This window comes from Gobio gobio (genome assembly GCF_949357685.1).
Source record: "Gobio gobio genome assembly, chromosome: 21".
NCBI lineage: Eukaryota > Metazoa > Chordata > Actinopteri > Cypriniformes > Gobionidae > Gobio > Gobio gobio.
Genome location: NC_137117.1, coordinates 23125433 through 23144971, shown reverse-complemented (window position 1 = coordinate 23144971; position 19539 = coordinate 23125433). Strand labels below are relative to the sequence as shown.

Sequence of the window (19539 nt, the reverse complement as noted above, 5' to 3'; positions counted from 1 at the left end):
TGTCAAAATGAGGATGCGCATGTAAAGTCGTGACCGGCCAGATAGTAGCAGGGATTTTTCTGGATGCATTATGAGTTGTGTCAAATCCTTTATTGAGGAATAAAAGGATCATATGAAATAAAGACAATCATTCATTATCAATATTATATAACCATAAGTGTAATTATTGCTACTCTTTGAAAATAAAAAAATGAAGAAAAAGGATTAGGCAAAAGTCAATGGACAGGATTGTATCATTACACAGATCTGGGGAAGACAAAAAAAAAAAAAAAAAAGATTGTCAAGCCTGGGCTTGCCTTGAACACAATAGAACATTGCTGGAGAAATCTGAAAATGGCTGTCCATGGCAGAAAAATAGCCAAATGCAGATGTGCAAAACTTCATACCCAAAAAGATTTGAGGCTATGTAAAGGTGCTTTAAGTACTGAGTTAAGGGTTTGAATACTTATAAAACGTAATTTTCATTTTTTTATGTTTAATACATTTGCAAAGTTGTCACCGATCAGTTTTTTGCTTTTTCATAATGGTGTATGGAGTGTAGATTAATGTGGACAGGAAAAAAAGTAAATTAGTTTAACATAAGGCAACATAAAATTAGAAAAAAATGAAGTGAGTTTGAATACATATATAACCTCAAATCACAACTGTTTATGCAAATATCACAATCATTATTAAAAAAAATTATTGTAATCAAAGTATAAAGCTTACAAAAAAATTTAATCCAAATAGATAGCATACCTAAAGTCGGAATTAAATTTTAAAAAATTAAACGTTTCCAAGCAAAATTACCTGAGAAGATCAATGCTAAAGATGTTAATAGTTGATGCTAATACTAATTGATATTCAATTAGTATCCCATACACTGATTATAAATGCAGTGTTGTCTAGCAAGTGCCATAACAATGATAGTCAATTATGAAGCAACTGGGAACTATATCTTCAATGCTGTCATAATATAATTGTTGAATGTTTCTTGTTTTGTACTGTATGACAAAGTGCCGTAGGACAAGATTTTACACCTTCAGCGATTCATAAAATAAGATCAAGTTGACAAGTAAAGATAAAAGAGATCATTGGTCATTATTCTAATGCCATTTATACACACTATACACATATACAGGCCAAAAAAAAAAAAAAAAAGGTCTTTGATCTAGGAGACATTGTTCACATCAAAGGTTGCATTGTGTATTCTGGTTTAACGTCATTTCACTTTGATGGTTTATTATTATATAAATGTTAACAGGCAACAATGATATGGCCTGATAACGCAGTCAGGCAAGTAAGCAATATGTGTTCTCTGTAGTGTCAGCTGAACTGGGCTGGGAAAACCATTTGCATTTATCCTCTTTAAGACCATATGGATTGCTAGTGGTCTTGGTTGCTCTTCACCTGACCCTTCACCCTGGCCTCAAATCCGTAGCTAGAATGCTGACATAACAGGACAAGGCTAGCCAGATCAATAAGCTGTTAAGAGACCCAACCATCACGGCTAGCCGATAGCCCGCGCAGAGATCTTGACATCCATGAATTCTGATGAGGACATGGGGTACTAATCTTGTGGGTGTAGAGATGCTGCAATGAGATAAGTGGAGCGTTTACTGTACGCTGGCAAGGTTAGAAGAAAAAAATACAATCATTCACTGTCATCTAATGCAGGAGATTGTCTCTAGGCCATCCATTTCAGATTTAGATTGAGTTTACGATAACTCACAGACAGCCGCCCCATCATGAAGCACTACTGTCATCATCGTTTAATGTAGAGTGAGATGTTATGTATCATTTAATGCTCTACCAACAGCATTAACAACTGTATAACCCCATGAAGCCAGGTTAGTTTCAATTATTGGCTATTTGTTGCAAAGCCCCACCCATTTTACAACTCACCCAACCATTATATAAAACAGCCGGGCTTCCAGTTGGGCCTATAAAACTTTGATTTAAAGCCAAATGTCCCATAAACAATGACATGCTATTTCCTATGTAAAGTATGCTTTTATAGACTTTCAAAGCGAAGCATGGCATCAGGAAGTAAGGAAATAAGTATAAAAGGATGTAAGGAGGGAAGTACAGAAGGAAGTCAGGAAAAACTGAAAAAAGGAAGCAAGAACGGAAAACAGGCAGGCAAGAATGCAGGGAAGAATTTAAGAAGACAGAATTAAGGAAGAATGTACAGAAGACAAAAAATGTCAACGAAAAAACACCATGAACAGCGGCTTTATGACACGTCTCTCAGACAGGGCTGAGAAACAGTCTCTCAGAAAGTGCATGCATATAGCGAAATAAGTTGTATTTTTCTGCATACTACGCTTCAACGGTTTAAAGGGGTCCTTGATTTTGATTCCATATTTAACTTTAGTTAGTGTGTAATGTTGCTGTTTGAGCATAAACAACATCTGCAAAGTTAAAACACAAAGTTCAATGCAAAGCAAGATATTTTATTTTACAGAAATCGCTTAAGGACTACAATATCACTAACCCTAAAATGTACATTAACCCTGCCCCCAGGAACATGCAACAAAGGAGGTGAGGCCATGTTGGGCTGCTTTAGAGAAGAGGAAGAGTTGTTGTAGAAGTAGAGCATATTTAGGAGTCTGTTCAAGCTGTCGCATCCGTCTTTTCCCATTTATCGCAATACAGTACATGCAATAGCATGTCCAAAAAAAAAAACATACGTTTTTTTTAAGTAATTAAACTAAACTATACCTGTTCTTTCCTCATGCAGCATATATTCTCTGGCTCTGTAGGCATCTTTCAACAGTTCCCACACGAGCGATTCATAGATTATAATGACGGAATATGCTAATCGATGACTTGAAGATAGTTAACTCCACATCAGCTACATAAATTCAACTAATCACCCTATAGAAACGTCCTGTTGCATTCTACGTGTTGTCACTTCCAAAGTCTCTCCATCATTGTCCGACTCCGGATTGAACATAAAAGGCTGAACAGTTTCTTACATTTTCAGCTCTGCGTGAGGTAATCGGATCTGCTAACAAGAGCTTTTGAAGCTCCGCCCTAGTCTAGAAAGGGGGCCGGGAGCACCAGCTCATTTGCATTTAAAGGAAGACACACAAAAACTGCGCTTTTTGCTCACCCTCACAAAGTGACAATTTTAACATGCTATAAAAAAAGTGGGGTATTTTGAGCTAAAACTTCACATACACACTCTGGGGACATCAGAGACTTATTTTACATCTTGTAAAAAGGGGCATAATAGGACCGTTTTTAAACTAGCTGTTTTTAAACCACGGTGCTTAAAACGCATGCAAACGATAAGCTTTCTTGACTGCACAGCACAGCAATGTCACATGAGCATAACCGAGACGCTAGTCCAAAATCTCTACCGGTTGACAAATTTCTACCGGTTAATCGTGTCTACCGGTATATTGCCCACCCCTACACCATACAATTCACTTTCCAAGGTTTGTTGGGACATTGGGTAAATGCAATGATCAAAATAATCTCAAGGACTCAAAGCGTAGACCTCCCATGCAGCAGTGACAGGAGAGAGGCTTAAAATACCTCCACATCCTCCAAACGTCCTCCAGGGTCAGATGTTGTTGAAGGAGACAAACACAGCAGCGGTTTGAGATTCAGTCATTCAGTCAGTGTGCTGTTTGCATGAATTAAGATTCACATTCAAAAGGGGAGGTGGGATGTTTATACAGGTGCGAGACGATTTCAGCTGTGAAACTAACATGATCCGTTTAAAATAAACAAGAGACACGGCAAGAAAAGCCTCCTGTAAATAAAGCCGTACGGAGCAGCACCTGTGATAAAGCTACATACGACCGGCAGGAAACATCTGTGGAGATCTGAATAATCACAAAGTGAGCAAACAAAATAGCTACCGTCTACACAGCCCTCAGGACCACACAAATCCTATCAGTGTAATTACCTTTCATCTCAAAAGGGCACTAGAGAGGAACAATCCATATTCCTGTCCTAATTTCTCATTTTCATGCAAAAGCATGCTCACACACACATTGAGTGCTCAAGAGAAGGGCAAGTTATTTGCAGGCATTAAGACTTCAAAAGGCCATCACTTCTCATTCTCTGGTGGTATGCACTACATGCCAGCACAAGAATAATAAAGACCCCTGGATCACAGAAACAGCAACAATAAGGCAACTGGGGGGGGGGGGGTATTATAGCACAGACCACCTCTCTGTTCTTTGAAGAAATAAATTTGGTTCATTATCTTTGTTACAGAGTTTGCTTTGTCCACTCAGGAGACCTTAAACCATTTTGATGTCTTAGGTCTGTTTCCACATGCAAGCAGTGTTGCTGTATCTCTACTCTGAAAATAAAGCAATTTCTGTGTTATTACATCACTATTTACTTTAATAATGGCCATAAGTTATAAAATGGCAATTGGGAGAGAGCTATTAAAAACGTGTCCGGCATAAAAAGTAATTTACACAAGAATAGCAGCGCATTTCCAACCAAATGGTTTTTACACAACACATATAGCAAAAGTTTGTCTTTTTTGCAATAGCAAGAGAGCAATAGAGTGGGAGAGTGTACACAATACATTTATTCAAATAAAATATATTTAAAATTAAAATAAAATCAATTATATATTTAAACAAAAACTGTCCCCACATCTCCAAGTTATTTTTCTCATTCTGTGCAAATGAAGACAGATGTAAACAACGTAAACTATGTAAAACGTCCTCTTTAAGCGTGCACAGGTCAGTGATTTTCAGCAACGCCTGGCTTTAAGCACAGGAAATCAACTTCCCATCTCATCAATGTTTTGTTATCGGCTCCACAGCTGCTTTTCTCCTAATCCAGATCACTTTTATTCATTGAGTAAAGCTCTTTTAAGTTCCTGTCACAACCAAGAGCGACAGGAAATCTTTATCCCCCTCACTTGTTGATGACGGGCACGAACACAATCAAACATTCTGCGTTCATTTGTCAGTTAATTATTCATGTCCATTCCCCTCACAGCATTAGCATCCTTTCATTTCCTGTTGCTGCATAAAGCGAGAAACTGCAGACGATTACTGCAAATCAGCCTGAAAATATCAAAGCCTACTCTTTTTGACAATAACAGTACTTGAAAGATGAGATATCAGATCTTTGCATAGAAAAACACCTCCCAGGCTGCTTCAACGGACCTGATCGGGCCATCAGCTGCCATGTGGATTTCAGCTGGAAGGATTAAATGTAATGTTGGCATGGGTCACACTGACCACATATCTCCTGGGGGCATAAATACCAAGAATGCGAGCCAATTAAGTTGCATAAACAGGAATGCACGACTGGCTGGCATGAAATTGAGGAAATGCCTCTTGGGATTGTGGATAACACTGAATGAAACCACTTACTCATTCTGCAGCCTTCTACAGTGAAGATACAATATATCTGTGAAAATAAAATGAAAAAAATGACATCGCTTAAAGCCACTTTTGGTGTTCTCAGCCACAACAACAGGGTTTCTATCAAGTCACTCTCATTTCCATGTCATCGCTTGTCATTAAGACTCCACAGACAACTGAACAGTGCTGGAACGGTGGAAAGTTCTACCACATCACAAGCAGTGACAAGTGGCGGTGCAACAACAGCAGCCCTCTGCATACTCCCGCTGACAGGAAGGCTGATAAAAGGGCTGAGCGTGCGAGATGCTTTATGCAGGGAGAGGTTTGAGATATGCTTTAATATTCCAAGCAGATGCTCCTATCTTGGGCTCCGCCGCAACCATCCCCCCATGCATGGGCAGCTGGGGGTGTGTGAGCAGATTCGGGAATGATTCCAGAGGGGAGGTGTATGGATGCACCAAAAAATATATATTTAGTTGTGCTTCTCTTTGAATGGAATGAAGCAATTGACTCTGTAGGGCATTACTTAAAATGATGAAATGTATGAAAATGTGCCTGGTGAAATGGTAATTTAATAAATTATGCTTTAGTTCATAAACATTTGCAATCAATTACTTGTTGGCAGCCTACAGGTTGACTGAAATGTTGCTATTCCTGTTGAATTCCTCGCAGTAAGGGGGTAATATCTCTGACTACTGCAAAAAATTACTTCTTAATGAGTTTAATTAGTCTTTTTTGACTTGTTTACCAGGGAAAATATCTAAAAATCTGTCAAACAAGATAAGTATCTTATATAATAACAATGCATAAGCTATTAAAGGAATAGTTCTTCCAAATATGACAATTCTGTCAACATTTACTCACCTTCAAGACTTTCTTTTTGTCTTTATATGGACAAAAACAGTTTTCTTTTGTGTTCAAATGACGAAATTTGTGTTCCACAGAAATTTTCACAGCAGAAAAGGTGAGTAAATGATGACAAATTTCATCTCTTTAAGACTTGTTTTTAAAGATTTTATCTTGAATAGAAATGCATTTCTTCTTTTTGCACTCGCAGATTTATATTTCTATATATTATATAATTATATATTATTGTGTTTATATATTTATATACATAATAGTGGGAAAATAAGATGCATTTGTTTTAAAGATACAGTCTCTGAAAACAAGTCTTAAAATCTTATGCAGCATCTTCAGGTACATTTATTATTTCAAGGATTTTTACATATTTTATCTGGGAAGAATGACATTAAGAATGTGACTTTTTGCACCACACAACAGGAATCTTTATGACAGCACAAAACAATTAAACATCTCGCATCTCTTCAAATTAACAAAACGTGTCCTGAAAAATGAACAACTTCCTCAAATTGTGAAGAGCCACACTAGAATGTGAGTGTTGCCAACAGAAACAGTTTTATTTGCTTCTCTGAGGCAGGTTGAAACATGCAAACAACACACTTTCAATTACACAAGACCGACTGATAAAAAAAAGCCGGTTTGAAGGGAGGATATAACGAGGATGGGAGAGAAAAGGCATTCCGCTCCTGTCAAATCTGTGTAACAGCCACTAGAGATGATTACCACTGAAAAATGTATTTCTTATTCTAACACTATAAAACTTTGGGAAAAGGACTGAGGGTGTTTGCATTAAAAAAATTGCATGAATATTATTTGGTGACTAAGCAACGAGCCCGAGGCCCTCAGAGAGATGAACAGACTTGAACAGAATGTTAAAGCAGCTGTGGTACGGTTTTATAGGTGGATGTCAAGTAAAGTTATATGACCAGAGCTGCTGCTTGTGACAGACTGCTCATAAGCTGCGAACATTTTAAAGGAAACCACATTAAAGCTTCCTCCCTGTTTCACAAAGCTGATATAACCCCGGTCTACTCCATAAACTACTGTAATCAACTAGCGGAGAACGCTTCGGAGAACTGCTGAAGAAAAAAAAAGTATAATAGCACCGAGTCTGAAAGTAAAGAAAACAATAATTTTAGCGATGATCTAATAAAATGAGACAGTTGATCCTTTGTCAGGACTTGGAAGAATATGTAAGACAAGATTAATACAAAAAAACAATGCTATGATAACAATCCAACACGGTAGGAGTCTCAAAACAATCACCGCTTCATAATGCCACACAGCATCATGACAGGAGGACTAATGCAAGTCAGCCTGTGAGTCAGTGATGATACACTCCCTCACCCTCCTTCCGCTGGCACATTAACACAATGTGTGGAAATTGCACCACTGCGGTCAATCAAGGCCGCACAATTAATAGATTTATGACGGCGGTACAAAATTATGGTTATGAAATTCATAGCAGATCCAATGATTTTCTGTTTTTCTGATTTAAGCCCTGAAATTTGCAAAATTTGTTCAATAGTGAAAATGTGTTTGCCATCTGTTAAAGTAAAATACTATTTGGTCCAAAAGTCAAAGGCCATTAAAAGAAATGTTCTTTTCAAAGTAATAGACTTTGACAAATTTTTCACAAAATATTACAATCTAGCTTATTTGGTTAGTGACAAATGTCCCCAAATAACAGACTGTTATTGGTTTCATACAGGCAGAGCAGACATAATGACAATGCATTGCACCGTTTTAACTCCAAGCGCACTTCAATTTATATTCTTTGATTGAGATACCTCTGCTTTGCCCCGAATGCCCTTATCCTTGATGACTATTTTTACTAGTTCTTTTTTTCTTTTGCCTGGACCTCCAATGGGATGGAAATATGGAGGCTGGAACTCTTGGAGCTTTAATTGAATACCTCTGGTCTACAAAAAAAGTGCAGAATATTAAATATTTATGATTCACATTATGTCATAACATTTTCAATTCTTCAAAATTCTAAACATAATCATATTTTCAGTGTGGCCTCAGACTTTATGACTCAAATGCATGTGACCACAGGATGGCAGAAAAGGTGTGGGGGTGAAAAACAGGAAAAACGGAGGAGGACATGACAGGTTAGACTGAATATGTGGGAGGCCAAGAAGCTTCACGCCTTGAAACAGATAAGACTGGAAAAGATGAGCATGAGCCTCAAGTCCACTGGTCAGGAAAGGATACAGCTGATAGGGAGAAGGCTCTGTAAATGTGCTCTCATCGGCACAGAAAACTCACCGACACATGGCAAACTATGCTGGCTAACTTTAGACCCTTCACAAATTATTTTGTCTTTTTGAGAAAGGGAAAATATTCACATTTTCCTTCCTTCTGCTGTTTCCTTCCATTGTTTCCTTACTCTCTTGAGCAACATTTGACCATGACTTTAGCTATGCGCCGCCATTTCAGTCAATCTTACACCTTAGAAACCAATTCCTCCCATTAAATATGGTATAAATGCCAGCAGCAGCTCTACTGAGGTATCTAGACTGGCCTATAGGAGCCTTGTTGAACCCAGCCAAAGGATGAAGGCCCTTGAGCTTCATATCATCAGCAGTGCTGAGCACTCAGTCAGTGTTACTTGCAGCTCGAATTCAGGGCTAAATGGTCTCCTGGTACCATCTGATCTCTTTGAGCTGGCCTCTTCTATGGACTCATCAATGATTGAGATGGTATGAATTAAACATAAACTGTGGGACAGAGAGAAAACACTTAGCCACACACACATACAAATGGCCTCTGAGGCAGGAACAGAAACTCAGATGCTCTTTCTTTAGAAGTATATTTAAAATTAGGGATACACCGACATTAAAATGTTATAGCCAATATAAAAAGTTAAATTCTATACTATTTTATCTAAACAAATAATAAAAGTACCAACTAAGACAAGTGACTGAACTAATAAACATCACAACAGTATAATGTACAATATGAAAAAATGGGTCATTTAATCTAACTGTTATTATATTATTCAAGTTTTTAGAATTAGACACCAAATGTAAAAATAGAGCAAATGAGCACATTTAAATAGTTACTATCAAATATCCAATCTCAATCAATTAAACTTTTTTTTTTTTAAATGTCCATGAAATCATGCAAGTATACGTTATATGATATGTTTAATAGGAGTGTAACAATAAGTTGCAATACAAAAATCCAACAATATGCATCATGGATAGCGACAACATGAATTGTGTGTGTATAGTTCACACAAAAATAAACTTTAGACAAATTGAATTTACCATTAATATGGTAATGGCGCATCAAATATGGTAAAGCCAGAGAGTCACACATTTTTTGAGCTTATTTGAGTTAATTGAGTTATATTTCAAACTTGTCTAACTTGGCATGTGTGTCTAACATAATTCTCCATTTTCAGCTAAACCGAATCATGAATATGTCTATTCCAGTGTCACCACTGCCCTGTGCAACTGTTATTGTTATTTTTTAAATAATTTTAAATAATTTTAAAACATACCATTTTAACTGTATTATAAGTATCATGATAGTATCTTATTGTGAGATCAGTATCGTGTATCGAACTGAATCGTCACATGAGTGTATTGTAACACAACCAGCGTTTCATATTTTTCAAACCTACTTTCTCTCATCCTGGCTAAATATGCATAGATATCAATAAGCAAGCAGTTCACAATTGGTTTTGCATTTAAAAATTTTTTAGAGATACTAAAAATTTGCTGTCTGCTTGACCAGCCTGACATACTGCAGCAAAACCGAACATTTCTAATAGAATACAAGCTTTCAGGTGTCCAGTCCTCTTGCTGAGTCACAAGCCAGACAGCACACCGCAGATTTAAGATAGTAATTGAATCAATTAGACTTGGACTCGGTTCAAAGCTGCAGGCTTTGGCAGCTTTAACAAACTCACACTACGTTAAAATAATCAGTAAGAGATATCTGATGCTAACCTGTTCACTAATGCCAATTTACACTGATTAGGAAGTGCGAGGAGAACTACATTTTCATGTTAGGTAATCCACTCTACTTCATTTGCAAGCCCAAAATAAACAGACGTAGAGAGTGTCCATAGCAACATAAAGCTCTATGATTAAAATCATCTCCAAAAGAGCATTATAATGGCATAAAGGAGTCAAATAGTGATCCTTTAGGCAGGCTAACACTCTAAATGAGGTGGACAGCGGGTGAAGGGGAGGACGCTGGGAAATCAGACGACATCTGTGCTGCAGGCAAAGAGGATTACACACACCAAGTTCAAAGCTCTAAATGTTTAAAGAGTTTACACAAATTCTAGCTGAATGGCTGAGATACCAATAGCCTCTAGATCGGCTCTTGGTGCCGTGAAGTCGCAAAGATGCATACTGAAGCACTCTTAAAACAATAAAAGAGTACTTATTCACTCTTAACTTCACTTCTATATGATGCGGTGGTCTTATTCATGAAATGTCCTATCTTAAAGGGTTAGTTCACCCAAAAATGAAAAGTATCCCATAATTTACTCACCCTCAAGCCATTCTAGGTGCATATGACTTTCTTCTTTCAGCCATATACAATCAGTTATATTAAAAAATATGAGTTGTTGTTTTAGACTTCTAAGGCCTTATACCAAATGTCACACTTCATATGCACGTACGGTCTTGTGGACTTAATTCAATGGCCGCCGCGTGCGTTGTGTCCATTAAGTTCATGAGACCATAAAAACTAGCTATTTTGTGCGAGCGCCCCCTTTGGGGTCAATGCACTCTTGATGCGCACTTTTGCCGAACCCGAACTGAGTCAAAGTGGCATTACATCATGAAATTGTGGACTTGTAGGAAGACAGCAGAAGTTTAGGGTGCCATTTGGGACAGGGCCTAATTTGTGACCGGTGTTTTGTTTTGCTCTATCCTCTGCGCTTCCGCATTCGTTAATACGTCATGCATCGGCTCACCCTCTTCGGCCAAACTAGACTCATGTACGGCCATTATAGGAAGTCAGTTATTATTCTTTATAAAGTTATAAATATGGAAATTTTTCTTACAAAAACACATCACTTCGCTTCAGAAGGCCTTTATTTACACCCTGGAGCCGTATGGATAACTTTTATGATGGATGGATGCACTTTTTTGGGCTTCAAAATCTAAGTTACCATTCACTCCCATTATAAAGCTTTGAAGAGCCAGGATATTTTTTAATAGAACTCAAATTGTGTTTGGCTGAAAGAAGAAAGTCATATACACCTAGGATTTTGGGATGAACTAACCCTTTAAAGTTAGCATAAAGTTGTGATCATCTATTCTACCCTATTGTGACGTATACATCTGAGTGAAACGGCTTCTCGAACAAGAAAAAATGTGGGGGAGGTCTTGATTTTGTCCTTGATGTTTGGACTTGATTGGGAATTGATTGGATCGTTGTTTGCTATTGCTGTGTGATCTCATGTGAGTGACAGGTTGTAAACACCAGTAAACACGCCATCAGAGAAGAAAAGAAAAATCGCTGCAAGAGGGAGGGGAAGTTATTTTGATTAGAGATTATGAGGGCACATGAATTTAAAAATAATGTGCATGTGCAATTCTGTATTCTTAAAAAAAGGGAAAAAAAAGAATAGTCCACTTTGATTTCATGGTGACTTTAAGATCTGACAAGGGTTTAAATGAGGTTGTAACTGAAATGCTTAATGACGAAACAGATAAGATTCTGAGTTAGGATGTTTCTGTGATACGATCCACAAACGGGTCTTGTTACACAATTATTCAAAGCTACTCTAGATTCCTATGTTATCTGGTAACCATGGTAATTCTGTTAGAATCATGTCTGTATTTTACAGCCTCTGATCCTCACCTGTCCTGAAAGCTCAGGTCTTGGCTGCCTTTTGTAAATCCTCATTATTTCTCTCCAACAAACACAAGATTAACAGTCCAACACCTGCAAACACTTGTAACCTGGCTTTAGCAGCTTAAATAAACCTCGGGAGTCTTGATGGAAAGTAAAAGTATCTACCAGCAACACGATTAATGAAATAATTGTGGTTACCTACAAACAGAAAGCATAGTAGCCTAGTATCAAAACTTCCTCATGATGGATAGTCTCAATTTCCTCCTGTTGTGGTAACTGTGATAAATGGCTTCCGTTAAAATCCACTTTTTCCTTGAGAGTCCCATTTAATCAAAATGCCAACTGTGTAATTATAAGCAAATGCTAGTTATAGAATACGAAGTTGATCTTGCCTCTCTCAAAACCTAGAAAGCTGCCTAAATAACAGTATTTTTTTATCACCTGAAATGTTCCTAACCCTGCGTTATATTTCACACTGAGCCATTAGTTATCGTTCTTATTTGCATATTTATCGTGTCAATTGGACAAGAATAACTGCTTATCTATGCGTAGGAATGTCGCCATTCTCCATTGTATTTTGTCTTCTAGTCACAGCGTTTTGAACAATACAGATTGCTTCAGATTAAAAAACGAGAAAATAATAGTGTTGATGTTATCAGTTACGAAACTAATTCAGTTTAACCCGTCAAGAAGCTAAACATAATCAAATGACTTCTGAAACATTGAAACAACAAACAGCGCGTGAAAGTTTCTGAGACTGTACAAAGTCTATGAATATTTAATCAGGTAGGCACGGAGGCCGTTCGTGATTGGTTGTCTGTTGCTAAACAACACATCGTAACATTCGAGCACAAGCACTGCTACAACGCTAATCCTCTTTAAAAAAAAATACAAATAAACGTTGCTTGTCACTGCCTTAAAAAGTAGCTTTTATCAAGGTTTAAAAAACGGCAGCTCTAATTGTAGTGACAAACTGTTGTCTAGTAACATAACTCACTCGGTTTTAGAAATTGGGTTAACAAACTAACCTGGCTTTACGGTCTTCAGACGGAGGGGTTCGCGAAAGTGGCGGATGACTGCGAGGGTGTCTCGGTTTGTCAGTCCGCTGACAGGCGTGCCGTTCACCTCCAGAAGCACATCTCCGGGACCAGGTAGCCTGCCAACATGGCACACTAACGCGTCCGACAACACCTGTCCGAGGTGCGGGAACTCTCCGTGCTCGGCTCCCCCGAGTATCTCCAGTACGGCGCTGAGCTCCCCTGCGTTACCCCACGAAACGGCGCATTCCTGCACTTTACTGGACCAATGTTTCTTCTTTTTCAGCGTCTTGGACATGATTAATCCCTTTCGTAAACGAGTCTCTTAAAAAACTGGTTATTTCCTTAAGCAAACGCGTTTAGAGCGCACTAAAGCACAGCGGCTTCATTCCCAGGTCTTGGTGAAAAAAGGTTAAAAAAGGTTTCCAAACTTCAGAGTCGGCATTGCTTGGTTCTTAAGATATATTCCCTGAATGGTTCAGTCAAATTCACGTAAATTCATCTGGATTCAGACACGAGCTCAAGCGAAGGTAAAGGGGCTCTTCATTGCCTTAGAATGCTAGACTTCACTGCTCACCAAGAAGTGTCGCCAAATATCGTCTTCACGATCCAAACAAGCGCTTTCTAGGAGAAAAAGACACGGAAATAGCAATAAACTACCGCCCGAGGCAGGACAGCCTTATCCAGGCACATACAAAATAATACAGCCTCGACTCGTTTGGTAATACCGGCTCATGAATGAAACGCCGTAGAAAAACACTCACATCCGTGTGTAATCCCCAGCGATCTAGGGCGACTGTTGTTAACTTGGGTTTCGCGCACCTGTTCCAATGACATCAGCTACCGGCGCGTTCACGGGAAACGACGATAAACAATACCTGGATCGGGAATACACGGCTAACTAGGTCCACTGTCCGACGACCTTTGATTCATGTAGAAACGCCCTCTTGTATGGGTTGTTGTTGTCCGTGTCGAGCTGTCATCGCCCGTCGGTGATAAATTGTAGGCGCAGTTTGCAACTTTGTAGGTTTTCACCTTGTTACTTGCGCCAAACAAGAGCAGCGACTGTCAGTGGCGCACACCGACACCAATGCAGAGTGGACGAGACGGGGCAGCCAATGAGAGCGAGAGGGCGGGCTTTACCGTACTATTTCACAATACCAAACTTAAAAAGCCTGTCTGCCATGCTTCTAGACTGAAAGGTGTTGCCTCTGTTGAGGAAAAAAAAACTTGCTGTCTTAAAAATGCCTAATGAAATATATTTTGAAGATAGTAAGTGATTAAAATGTAAACCAGCCGATTTTCTTAATAATAATAATAACAATAAGTAATAATAATAACTGTTCAAGAGGCCATTTCCCTCTTGAACAGTTAAATACCCCCCCCCCCAACCCCCAAAGTGCAATACTCTGACTGTTTAGTGCAATCTTCTAAACTCAGGAGATTATTTATATTTATATATTCATACTACTCAAATACTGTAAATATGTTCATAATCTGTAAATGTTTATTTTCACTAAATGTAACTGTGACCATATATTTTTTATACTATTTTTCATATTTTTATTCTTAGAATTTGTATTACTATGTTCTTGTTGTGTTTGTATTGTTTATGTGCACTGGAAGCTTCAGCACCAAGAAAAATTCCCTGTGTGTGCAAGCACACTTGGCAATAAAGCTCTTTCTGATTCTGATTCTGAAAATGTATTTGCATAGAACTTTTACAATAAAAGACCCAAATACTTATTGAGTTGATTAAAGATGAAACCCATTTTATAATAAGAAAAAGATCATGCACTCAAAAAAGATTAAGCTTTACAGATTTACGCATTTCAATTAATATTACAATTCCATCAAATTGAATTGAATAACCCTTACATATTTTCATTTAATAAATGAGAAATGTCATGAAATATAACTTGAATTATGTTTTATATATGGGCATATCTAACTATTTAAATCTAGCCCACAGACTCCCTCCCACTTTTCATTTTAAATGCCCTACAGGTGTTCACTAACCATGCATGTAAAAGAAGAATCAACAAATTCATAATAAGTTATATTGTTCTGTTATTATGAGTTCATGTGATGAACAGCTGTGCATATTATCTTGTAATTTCACACCACCTGTTACACACACATAGACATTATTTTTATATAGTTGTTTTAGAATATCAACATGTCATTTCTTTATTGCATTAATGGTAGTTTTACAAAGATAATACAGTTAAAACCATTCTTATCAGGGGTTAAAATCCAAGCATGCTTGATGTTGTATTATAGTGCCACCTTCTGTTGTAGTACAGAGTTGCACTCTGTAGGGGAAGATGGGAGAACATGGACTCCTTACAAACAATGTGCATTTACTTTTTAGATATTTAGATATATGTTTAACGTGTGTAGGATGATAATGCATCAGCCAGTGTGTTGTTAAGGTGGAAAAAATTTAATAATTGTACATTTTGTGTTATGACAACTCAATCCCAGATCCAAAACAGAATCCCAGTATCGATATTCATCTGAAAGGTACATTTATTCTATCACTTAAATAAAGGTATTCATTCATTTATTAACCATTTCAGTTGTATCCGACTCTTGGTGATTCTATGGGCCATCTCTTGGAACCCAGAGGAACCCATGCAGACACACGGAGATCATGCAATCTCCAAACAGAAGAGCCTCCTGGCTTCCCTTACGAAAAAGAAGTTCAAGCGTATTATTAGTATATTACTTTTAAACTAAAAATAAGAAAGTATACTTTCAGTCTTTTCATGTACTTCTCAGAAATATACTTAAAATTGCACTTAAGTATACTTGACTTATTCTGACAGAAAGGTAAGTATATTTGGACTATACGTGCACTCAATCTTTTGATCGAGATACTTAAATATTTAATAATTAAGTATACTTCTAATTGTGTTTAATCTTTTGATTGAGTAGCCTATTAAATACTTTTTACAGTTTTACATACAGTCGTATAAACTTACATTGTTTGAAAATACTGATAAAAAAACAAAACAGATCCTAATGCTGAGTATCTGAATTTTTGTGTAGGCTAGTCCACTGGTAGAGTAGCCTTCACTGGTAGGAACTTCCCGACCTCAAATGTTTTTGGTGGGGCCAAGTTCGGCTGGCATCCAAACTACTGGTAGAGTACACAGTGACAGGAATTTACAGGCCTATACTTAACTCTTTTCCAGCTATCCTTGTTTTCAGTGTTATAAAGAGTAGCTACAGAATCTCCCGATCAAAACACAGGTGAAGAAGAAGCAGAAACAAGAGATAGAAGATTGCTTATGAAAATGTAAAACAACGCGATTATCAAACTTTAAACGGCATATACATCAAAATTGCCTAATGTTACTGACTGAAATATCAACCCTGGAAGAGCTGTAGGACTGTGAAGGTTTGGGGGTGTTGATTTATTTTTGAGATTATAATTGGGTTTTGATTTTCGTTCTAAATCTAATCCGGATGTAGTCTTTGACAAAAATATTTGTAAAATGTTTTTTATTTTTATTTTATGAAACTTACCCACATTCAACTGTTGATAAAAAAAATGGATGCACAAAGCTAGAATAAAATGTGTTTTTTTTTTTACTTAAACTACAGTTAATATTATTATTAAAGTAAAGTTAAATATTTCAACACAAACATTTGTGAAAGAATGAGTCGCTCTCAGGAGCTCAGTGAATTCAAGCGTGGTACCAGGTCTGTGCAATAAGTCCATTCGTGAAATTTCCTCACTACAAAATATTCAACGGTCAGTTGAAGCAAATGTGCCGTATTGTGTCAAAGCTTCTCCACGGTGGCCCCTGCTGGTCAGAACAGTGTAAGTGCAACAAAAACCCAGGCCAAACATGCATAAAGCACATTTTACAAATCTATTGCAAATGTCTTATTGAAAGTGAAATCTTTCAAATGCAATTAACTAATCATCTAATAAAATTAAATATTAAGTGTCTATATGTTCTTTTATCAATTGTCAGGGCTGGTTTTGTTTGTTCCATGGATGGCTCAGATAAAGAGTCCAATACGAGACTATTAACTACTATTATTACTTTTAATTATAATGTCTAATTAAAACTTCTACAAATGTATAAAAATGATCAGAGATCAGGTAAAACCCACAGACACTTGTTCAATTGTTCTCAGTGACTTTATGAATCATGGGTTCACAGAGATCATCACCCCCTAGCGGTGAACCATTGACATTTCGAAGTGTTTTTTTTTTTTTTTTTTTTTTTACATTTCTACGTTTTCGACAGTGATGACGTAGCGGACTCTCGTTTATTGAAATCACGTGACTTTGGCAGTTTTATACGCGCTCCAAAACAATTGATTCGAAATGTAAAGCTTCGAAGCTTCATGAAGTAGTGTTTTGAAATTGCCATCACTAATTATAACAAAGTGGAAGCAATTGGGAATAACAGCACCTCAGCCACGAAGTGGTAGGCCACGTAAAATCACAGAGCAGGGTCAGCACATGCCAACTTTCTGCAGAGTCACTAGCTACAGATCTCCAAACTTTCAGATTAGCTCAAGAACAGTGTGTAGATAGCTTCATGAAATGGGTTTCCATGGCCGAGCAGCTGCATCCAAGCCTTACATCACCAAGTGCAATGCAAAGCGTTGGATGCAGTGGTGTAAAGCACACCGCCACTGGACTCTAGAGCAGTGGAGACGTGTTCTCTGGAGTGACGAATCACGCTTCTCTGTCTGGCAATTCGATGGATGAGTCTAAGTTTGGCGGTTGCCAGGAGAATGGCACTTGCCTGACTGCATTGTGCCAAGTGTAAAGTTTGGTGGTGGGGGGATTGTGGTGTGGGGTTGTTTTTCAGGGGTTGGGCTTGGTCCCTTCTAATGGTCATAATGTCTGATCATTGTGTGAATATATATATATATATATATATATATATATATATATATATATATATATATATATATATATATATATATATATATATATATATATATATATATATATATATATATATATATATATATATATATCAGGGCTCTACATAGCGACCATTTTGGGCGCATTTGCGCCTGAAAATTACTGCGTGAGACTGCGAAAAAATATTTATGCGCACCGGTGCGAGTGACCCGATTGCTTCTCATGAATATGTATAATCAGAATAAAAACTAGAAAAACTGACTGACTGAGCAACTGTTACGTTTCGGGCTGCAATCAACTGCTTTTCATGCCTTCTGTCAGCGGAGCATGTGCAAAAAACGTGTGCGACGGACTAACACTTCACAGATTAAAAGGTGAAACCACGGTCTATGAGTGAAACGGGTGTGACGCGGCCATGCACTTACCAGACGCCTCGCGCTGATGTTTCTTTGCAGCCAAACTTAACTAGAAATACCACATTGGGATTATCATAAACAAGGTCGGAAATTAACAGGTGCTTAGGGTGCTGATCCACTTGTCCGTGCAACACTTCTGTCGCGCCGCACTCCACTTTATTTCTATGGGTGACGTCAAGCGACTTTAACGCGCACGCAAAGCATTCCGGGAAGGCGGCGCTGCATTTGAACAAATGCCGCGCGTCAAAAAAGCTGGCCGAAGCTCAACTTTATGCAAATGAATCCGTTGAACGCAACGCGACTATCCAATAGACCGTCCTTTGTTTTTCATTCCCCGCTGGCTCAAACACACACCCATAGCGGTAAACTTGAGGAACGCCCATTAACATACACATGAAGGGAAGCGTCACAACAACGCGCTTCAGTCGTGCTGCGAAAGTGGATCTGTATCGTCAGCGCCAGAGCGCCAAAAAATACGGATTGCTATTGCTCCAAGTATTGGCATGATTGCAAATGTGATACTGATCTTGTAAAAAAGTCCAATAGACAAGTTGATATTAAGTAACAACGTTTTAGCCACAATACTGTTTATTTCGTGAAAATCAAAACTACACCAGTTATGCATCTCCAAACGGTTCGATCAAATGAATCTGCGTTTGAACGATTGAATGAATGACTCCTAAATAGACTTGACGGGTCAGGGGAGGTCCGTGTAACGCTTCACAATTCAATTTTCAGACCACATAGTGCAAATGCAAAAAATAAAATATTGAAACAAACGTCCATTTTTTCCTTTTTCTCGGTTACTTCATCAGTGGATTTTTGCCATTTTCTCTCCATTTTTCAAATTTCCTTTTGCTAAATTATGACTTAAGAAATTATCTTTTGAATAAATTTAAATCTAACCGATTTTATTTTCCTTCTATTTTTCCCCCCAATTTACGTGGACTGTGCCATATAACGTTAGCGGGGGGAGGTCGCGGACTGTTTTACATCGTTTATGTAGGCTATAGCCTGTGTGCACGTTGAGAAGTAACTTATAGTTTAAAAGGCTAACACAGAGGACGCCATAGTTTTTATTGTTAATAACTGTGCTAAATGTAGAATTCAGGTCTGGCCATCGGGAGCAGCGGGCAAAACGGTGGCCTGGCTACTTATTTCGCCCG

The 19539-nt window shown here is 37.9% G+C and overlaps 1 protein-coding gene across 2 annotated transcripts in view; it reads right to left on the bottom strand.

Annotated features, from left to right (window-relative positions):
• The window catches only part of magi3a (membrane associated guanylate kinase, WW and PDZ domain containing 3a), a 167689-nt gene extending 153538 nt beyond the window's left edge, over window positions 1-14151 (bottom strand). The window contains exons 1-2 of one of the 2 annotated variants that reach the window (XM_079803372.1): window positions 13822-14151; window positions 13049-13681 (exon numbers count right to left, since the gene is read on the bottom strand). In XM_079803372.1, coding sequence (XP_079659498.1) covers window positions 13049-13355 — 307 coding nt within the window. In that variant the 5' untranslated portion in view covers window positions 13356-13681; window positions 13822-14151. Of the gene's footprint in view, window positions 1-13048 lie in introns of both variants that reach the window. The other variant, XM_079803371.1, reaches the window with a different exon arrangement.
• Window positions 14152-19539: the final 5388 nt, after the last annotated feature.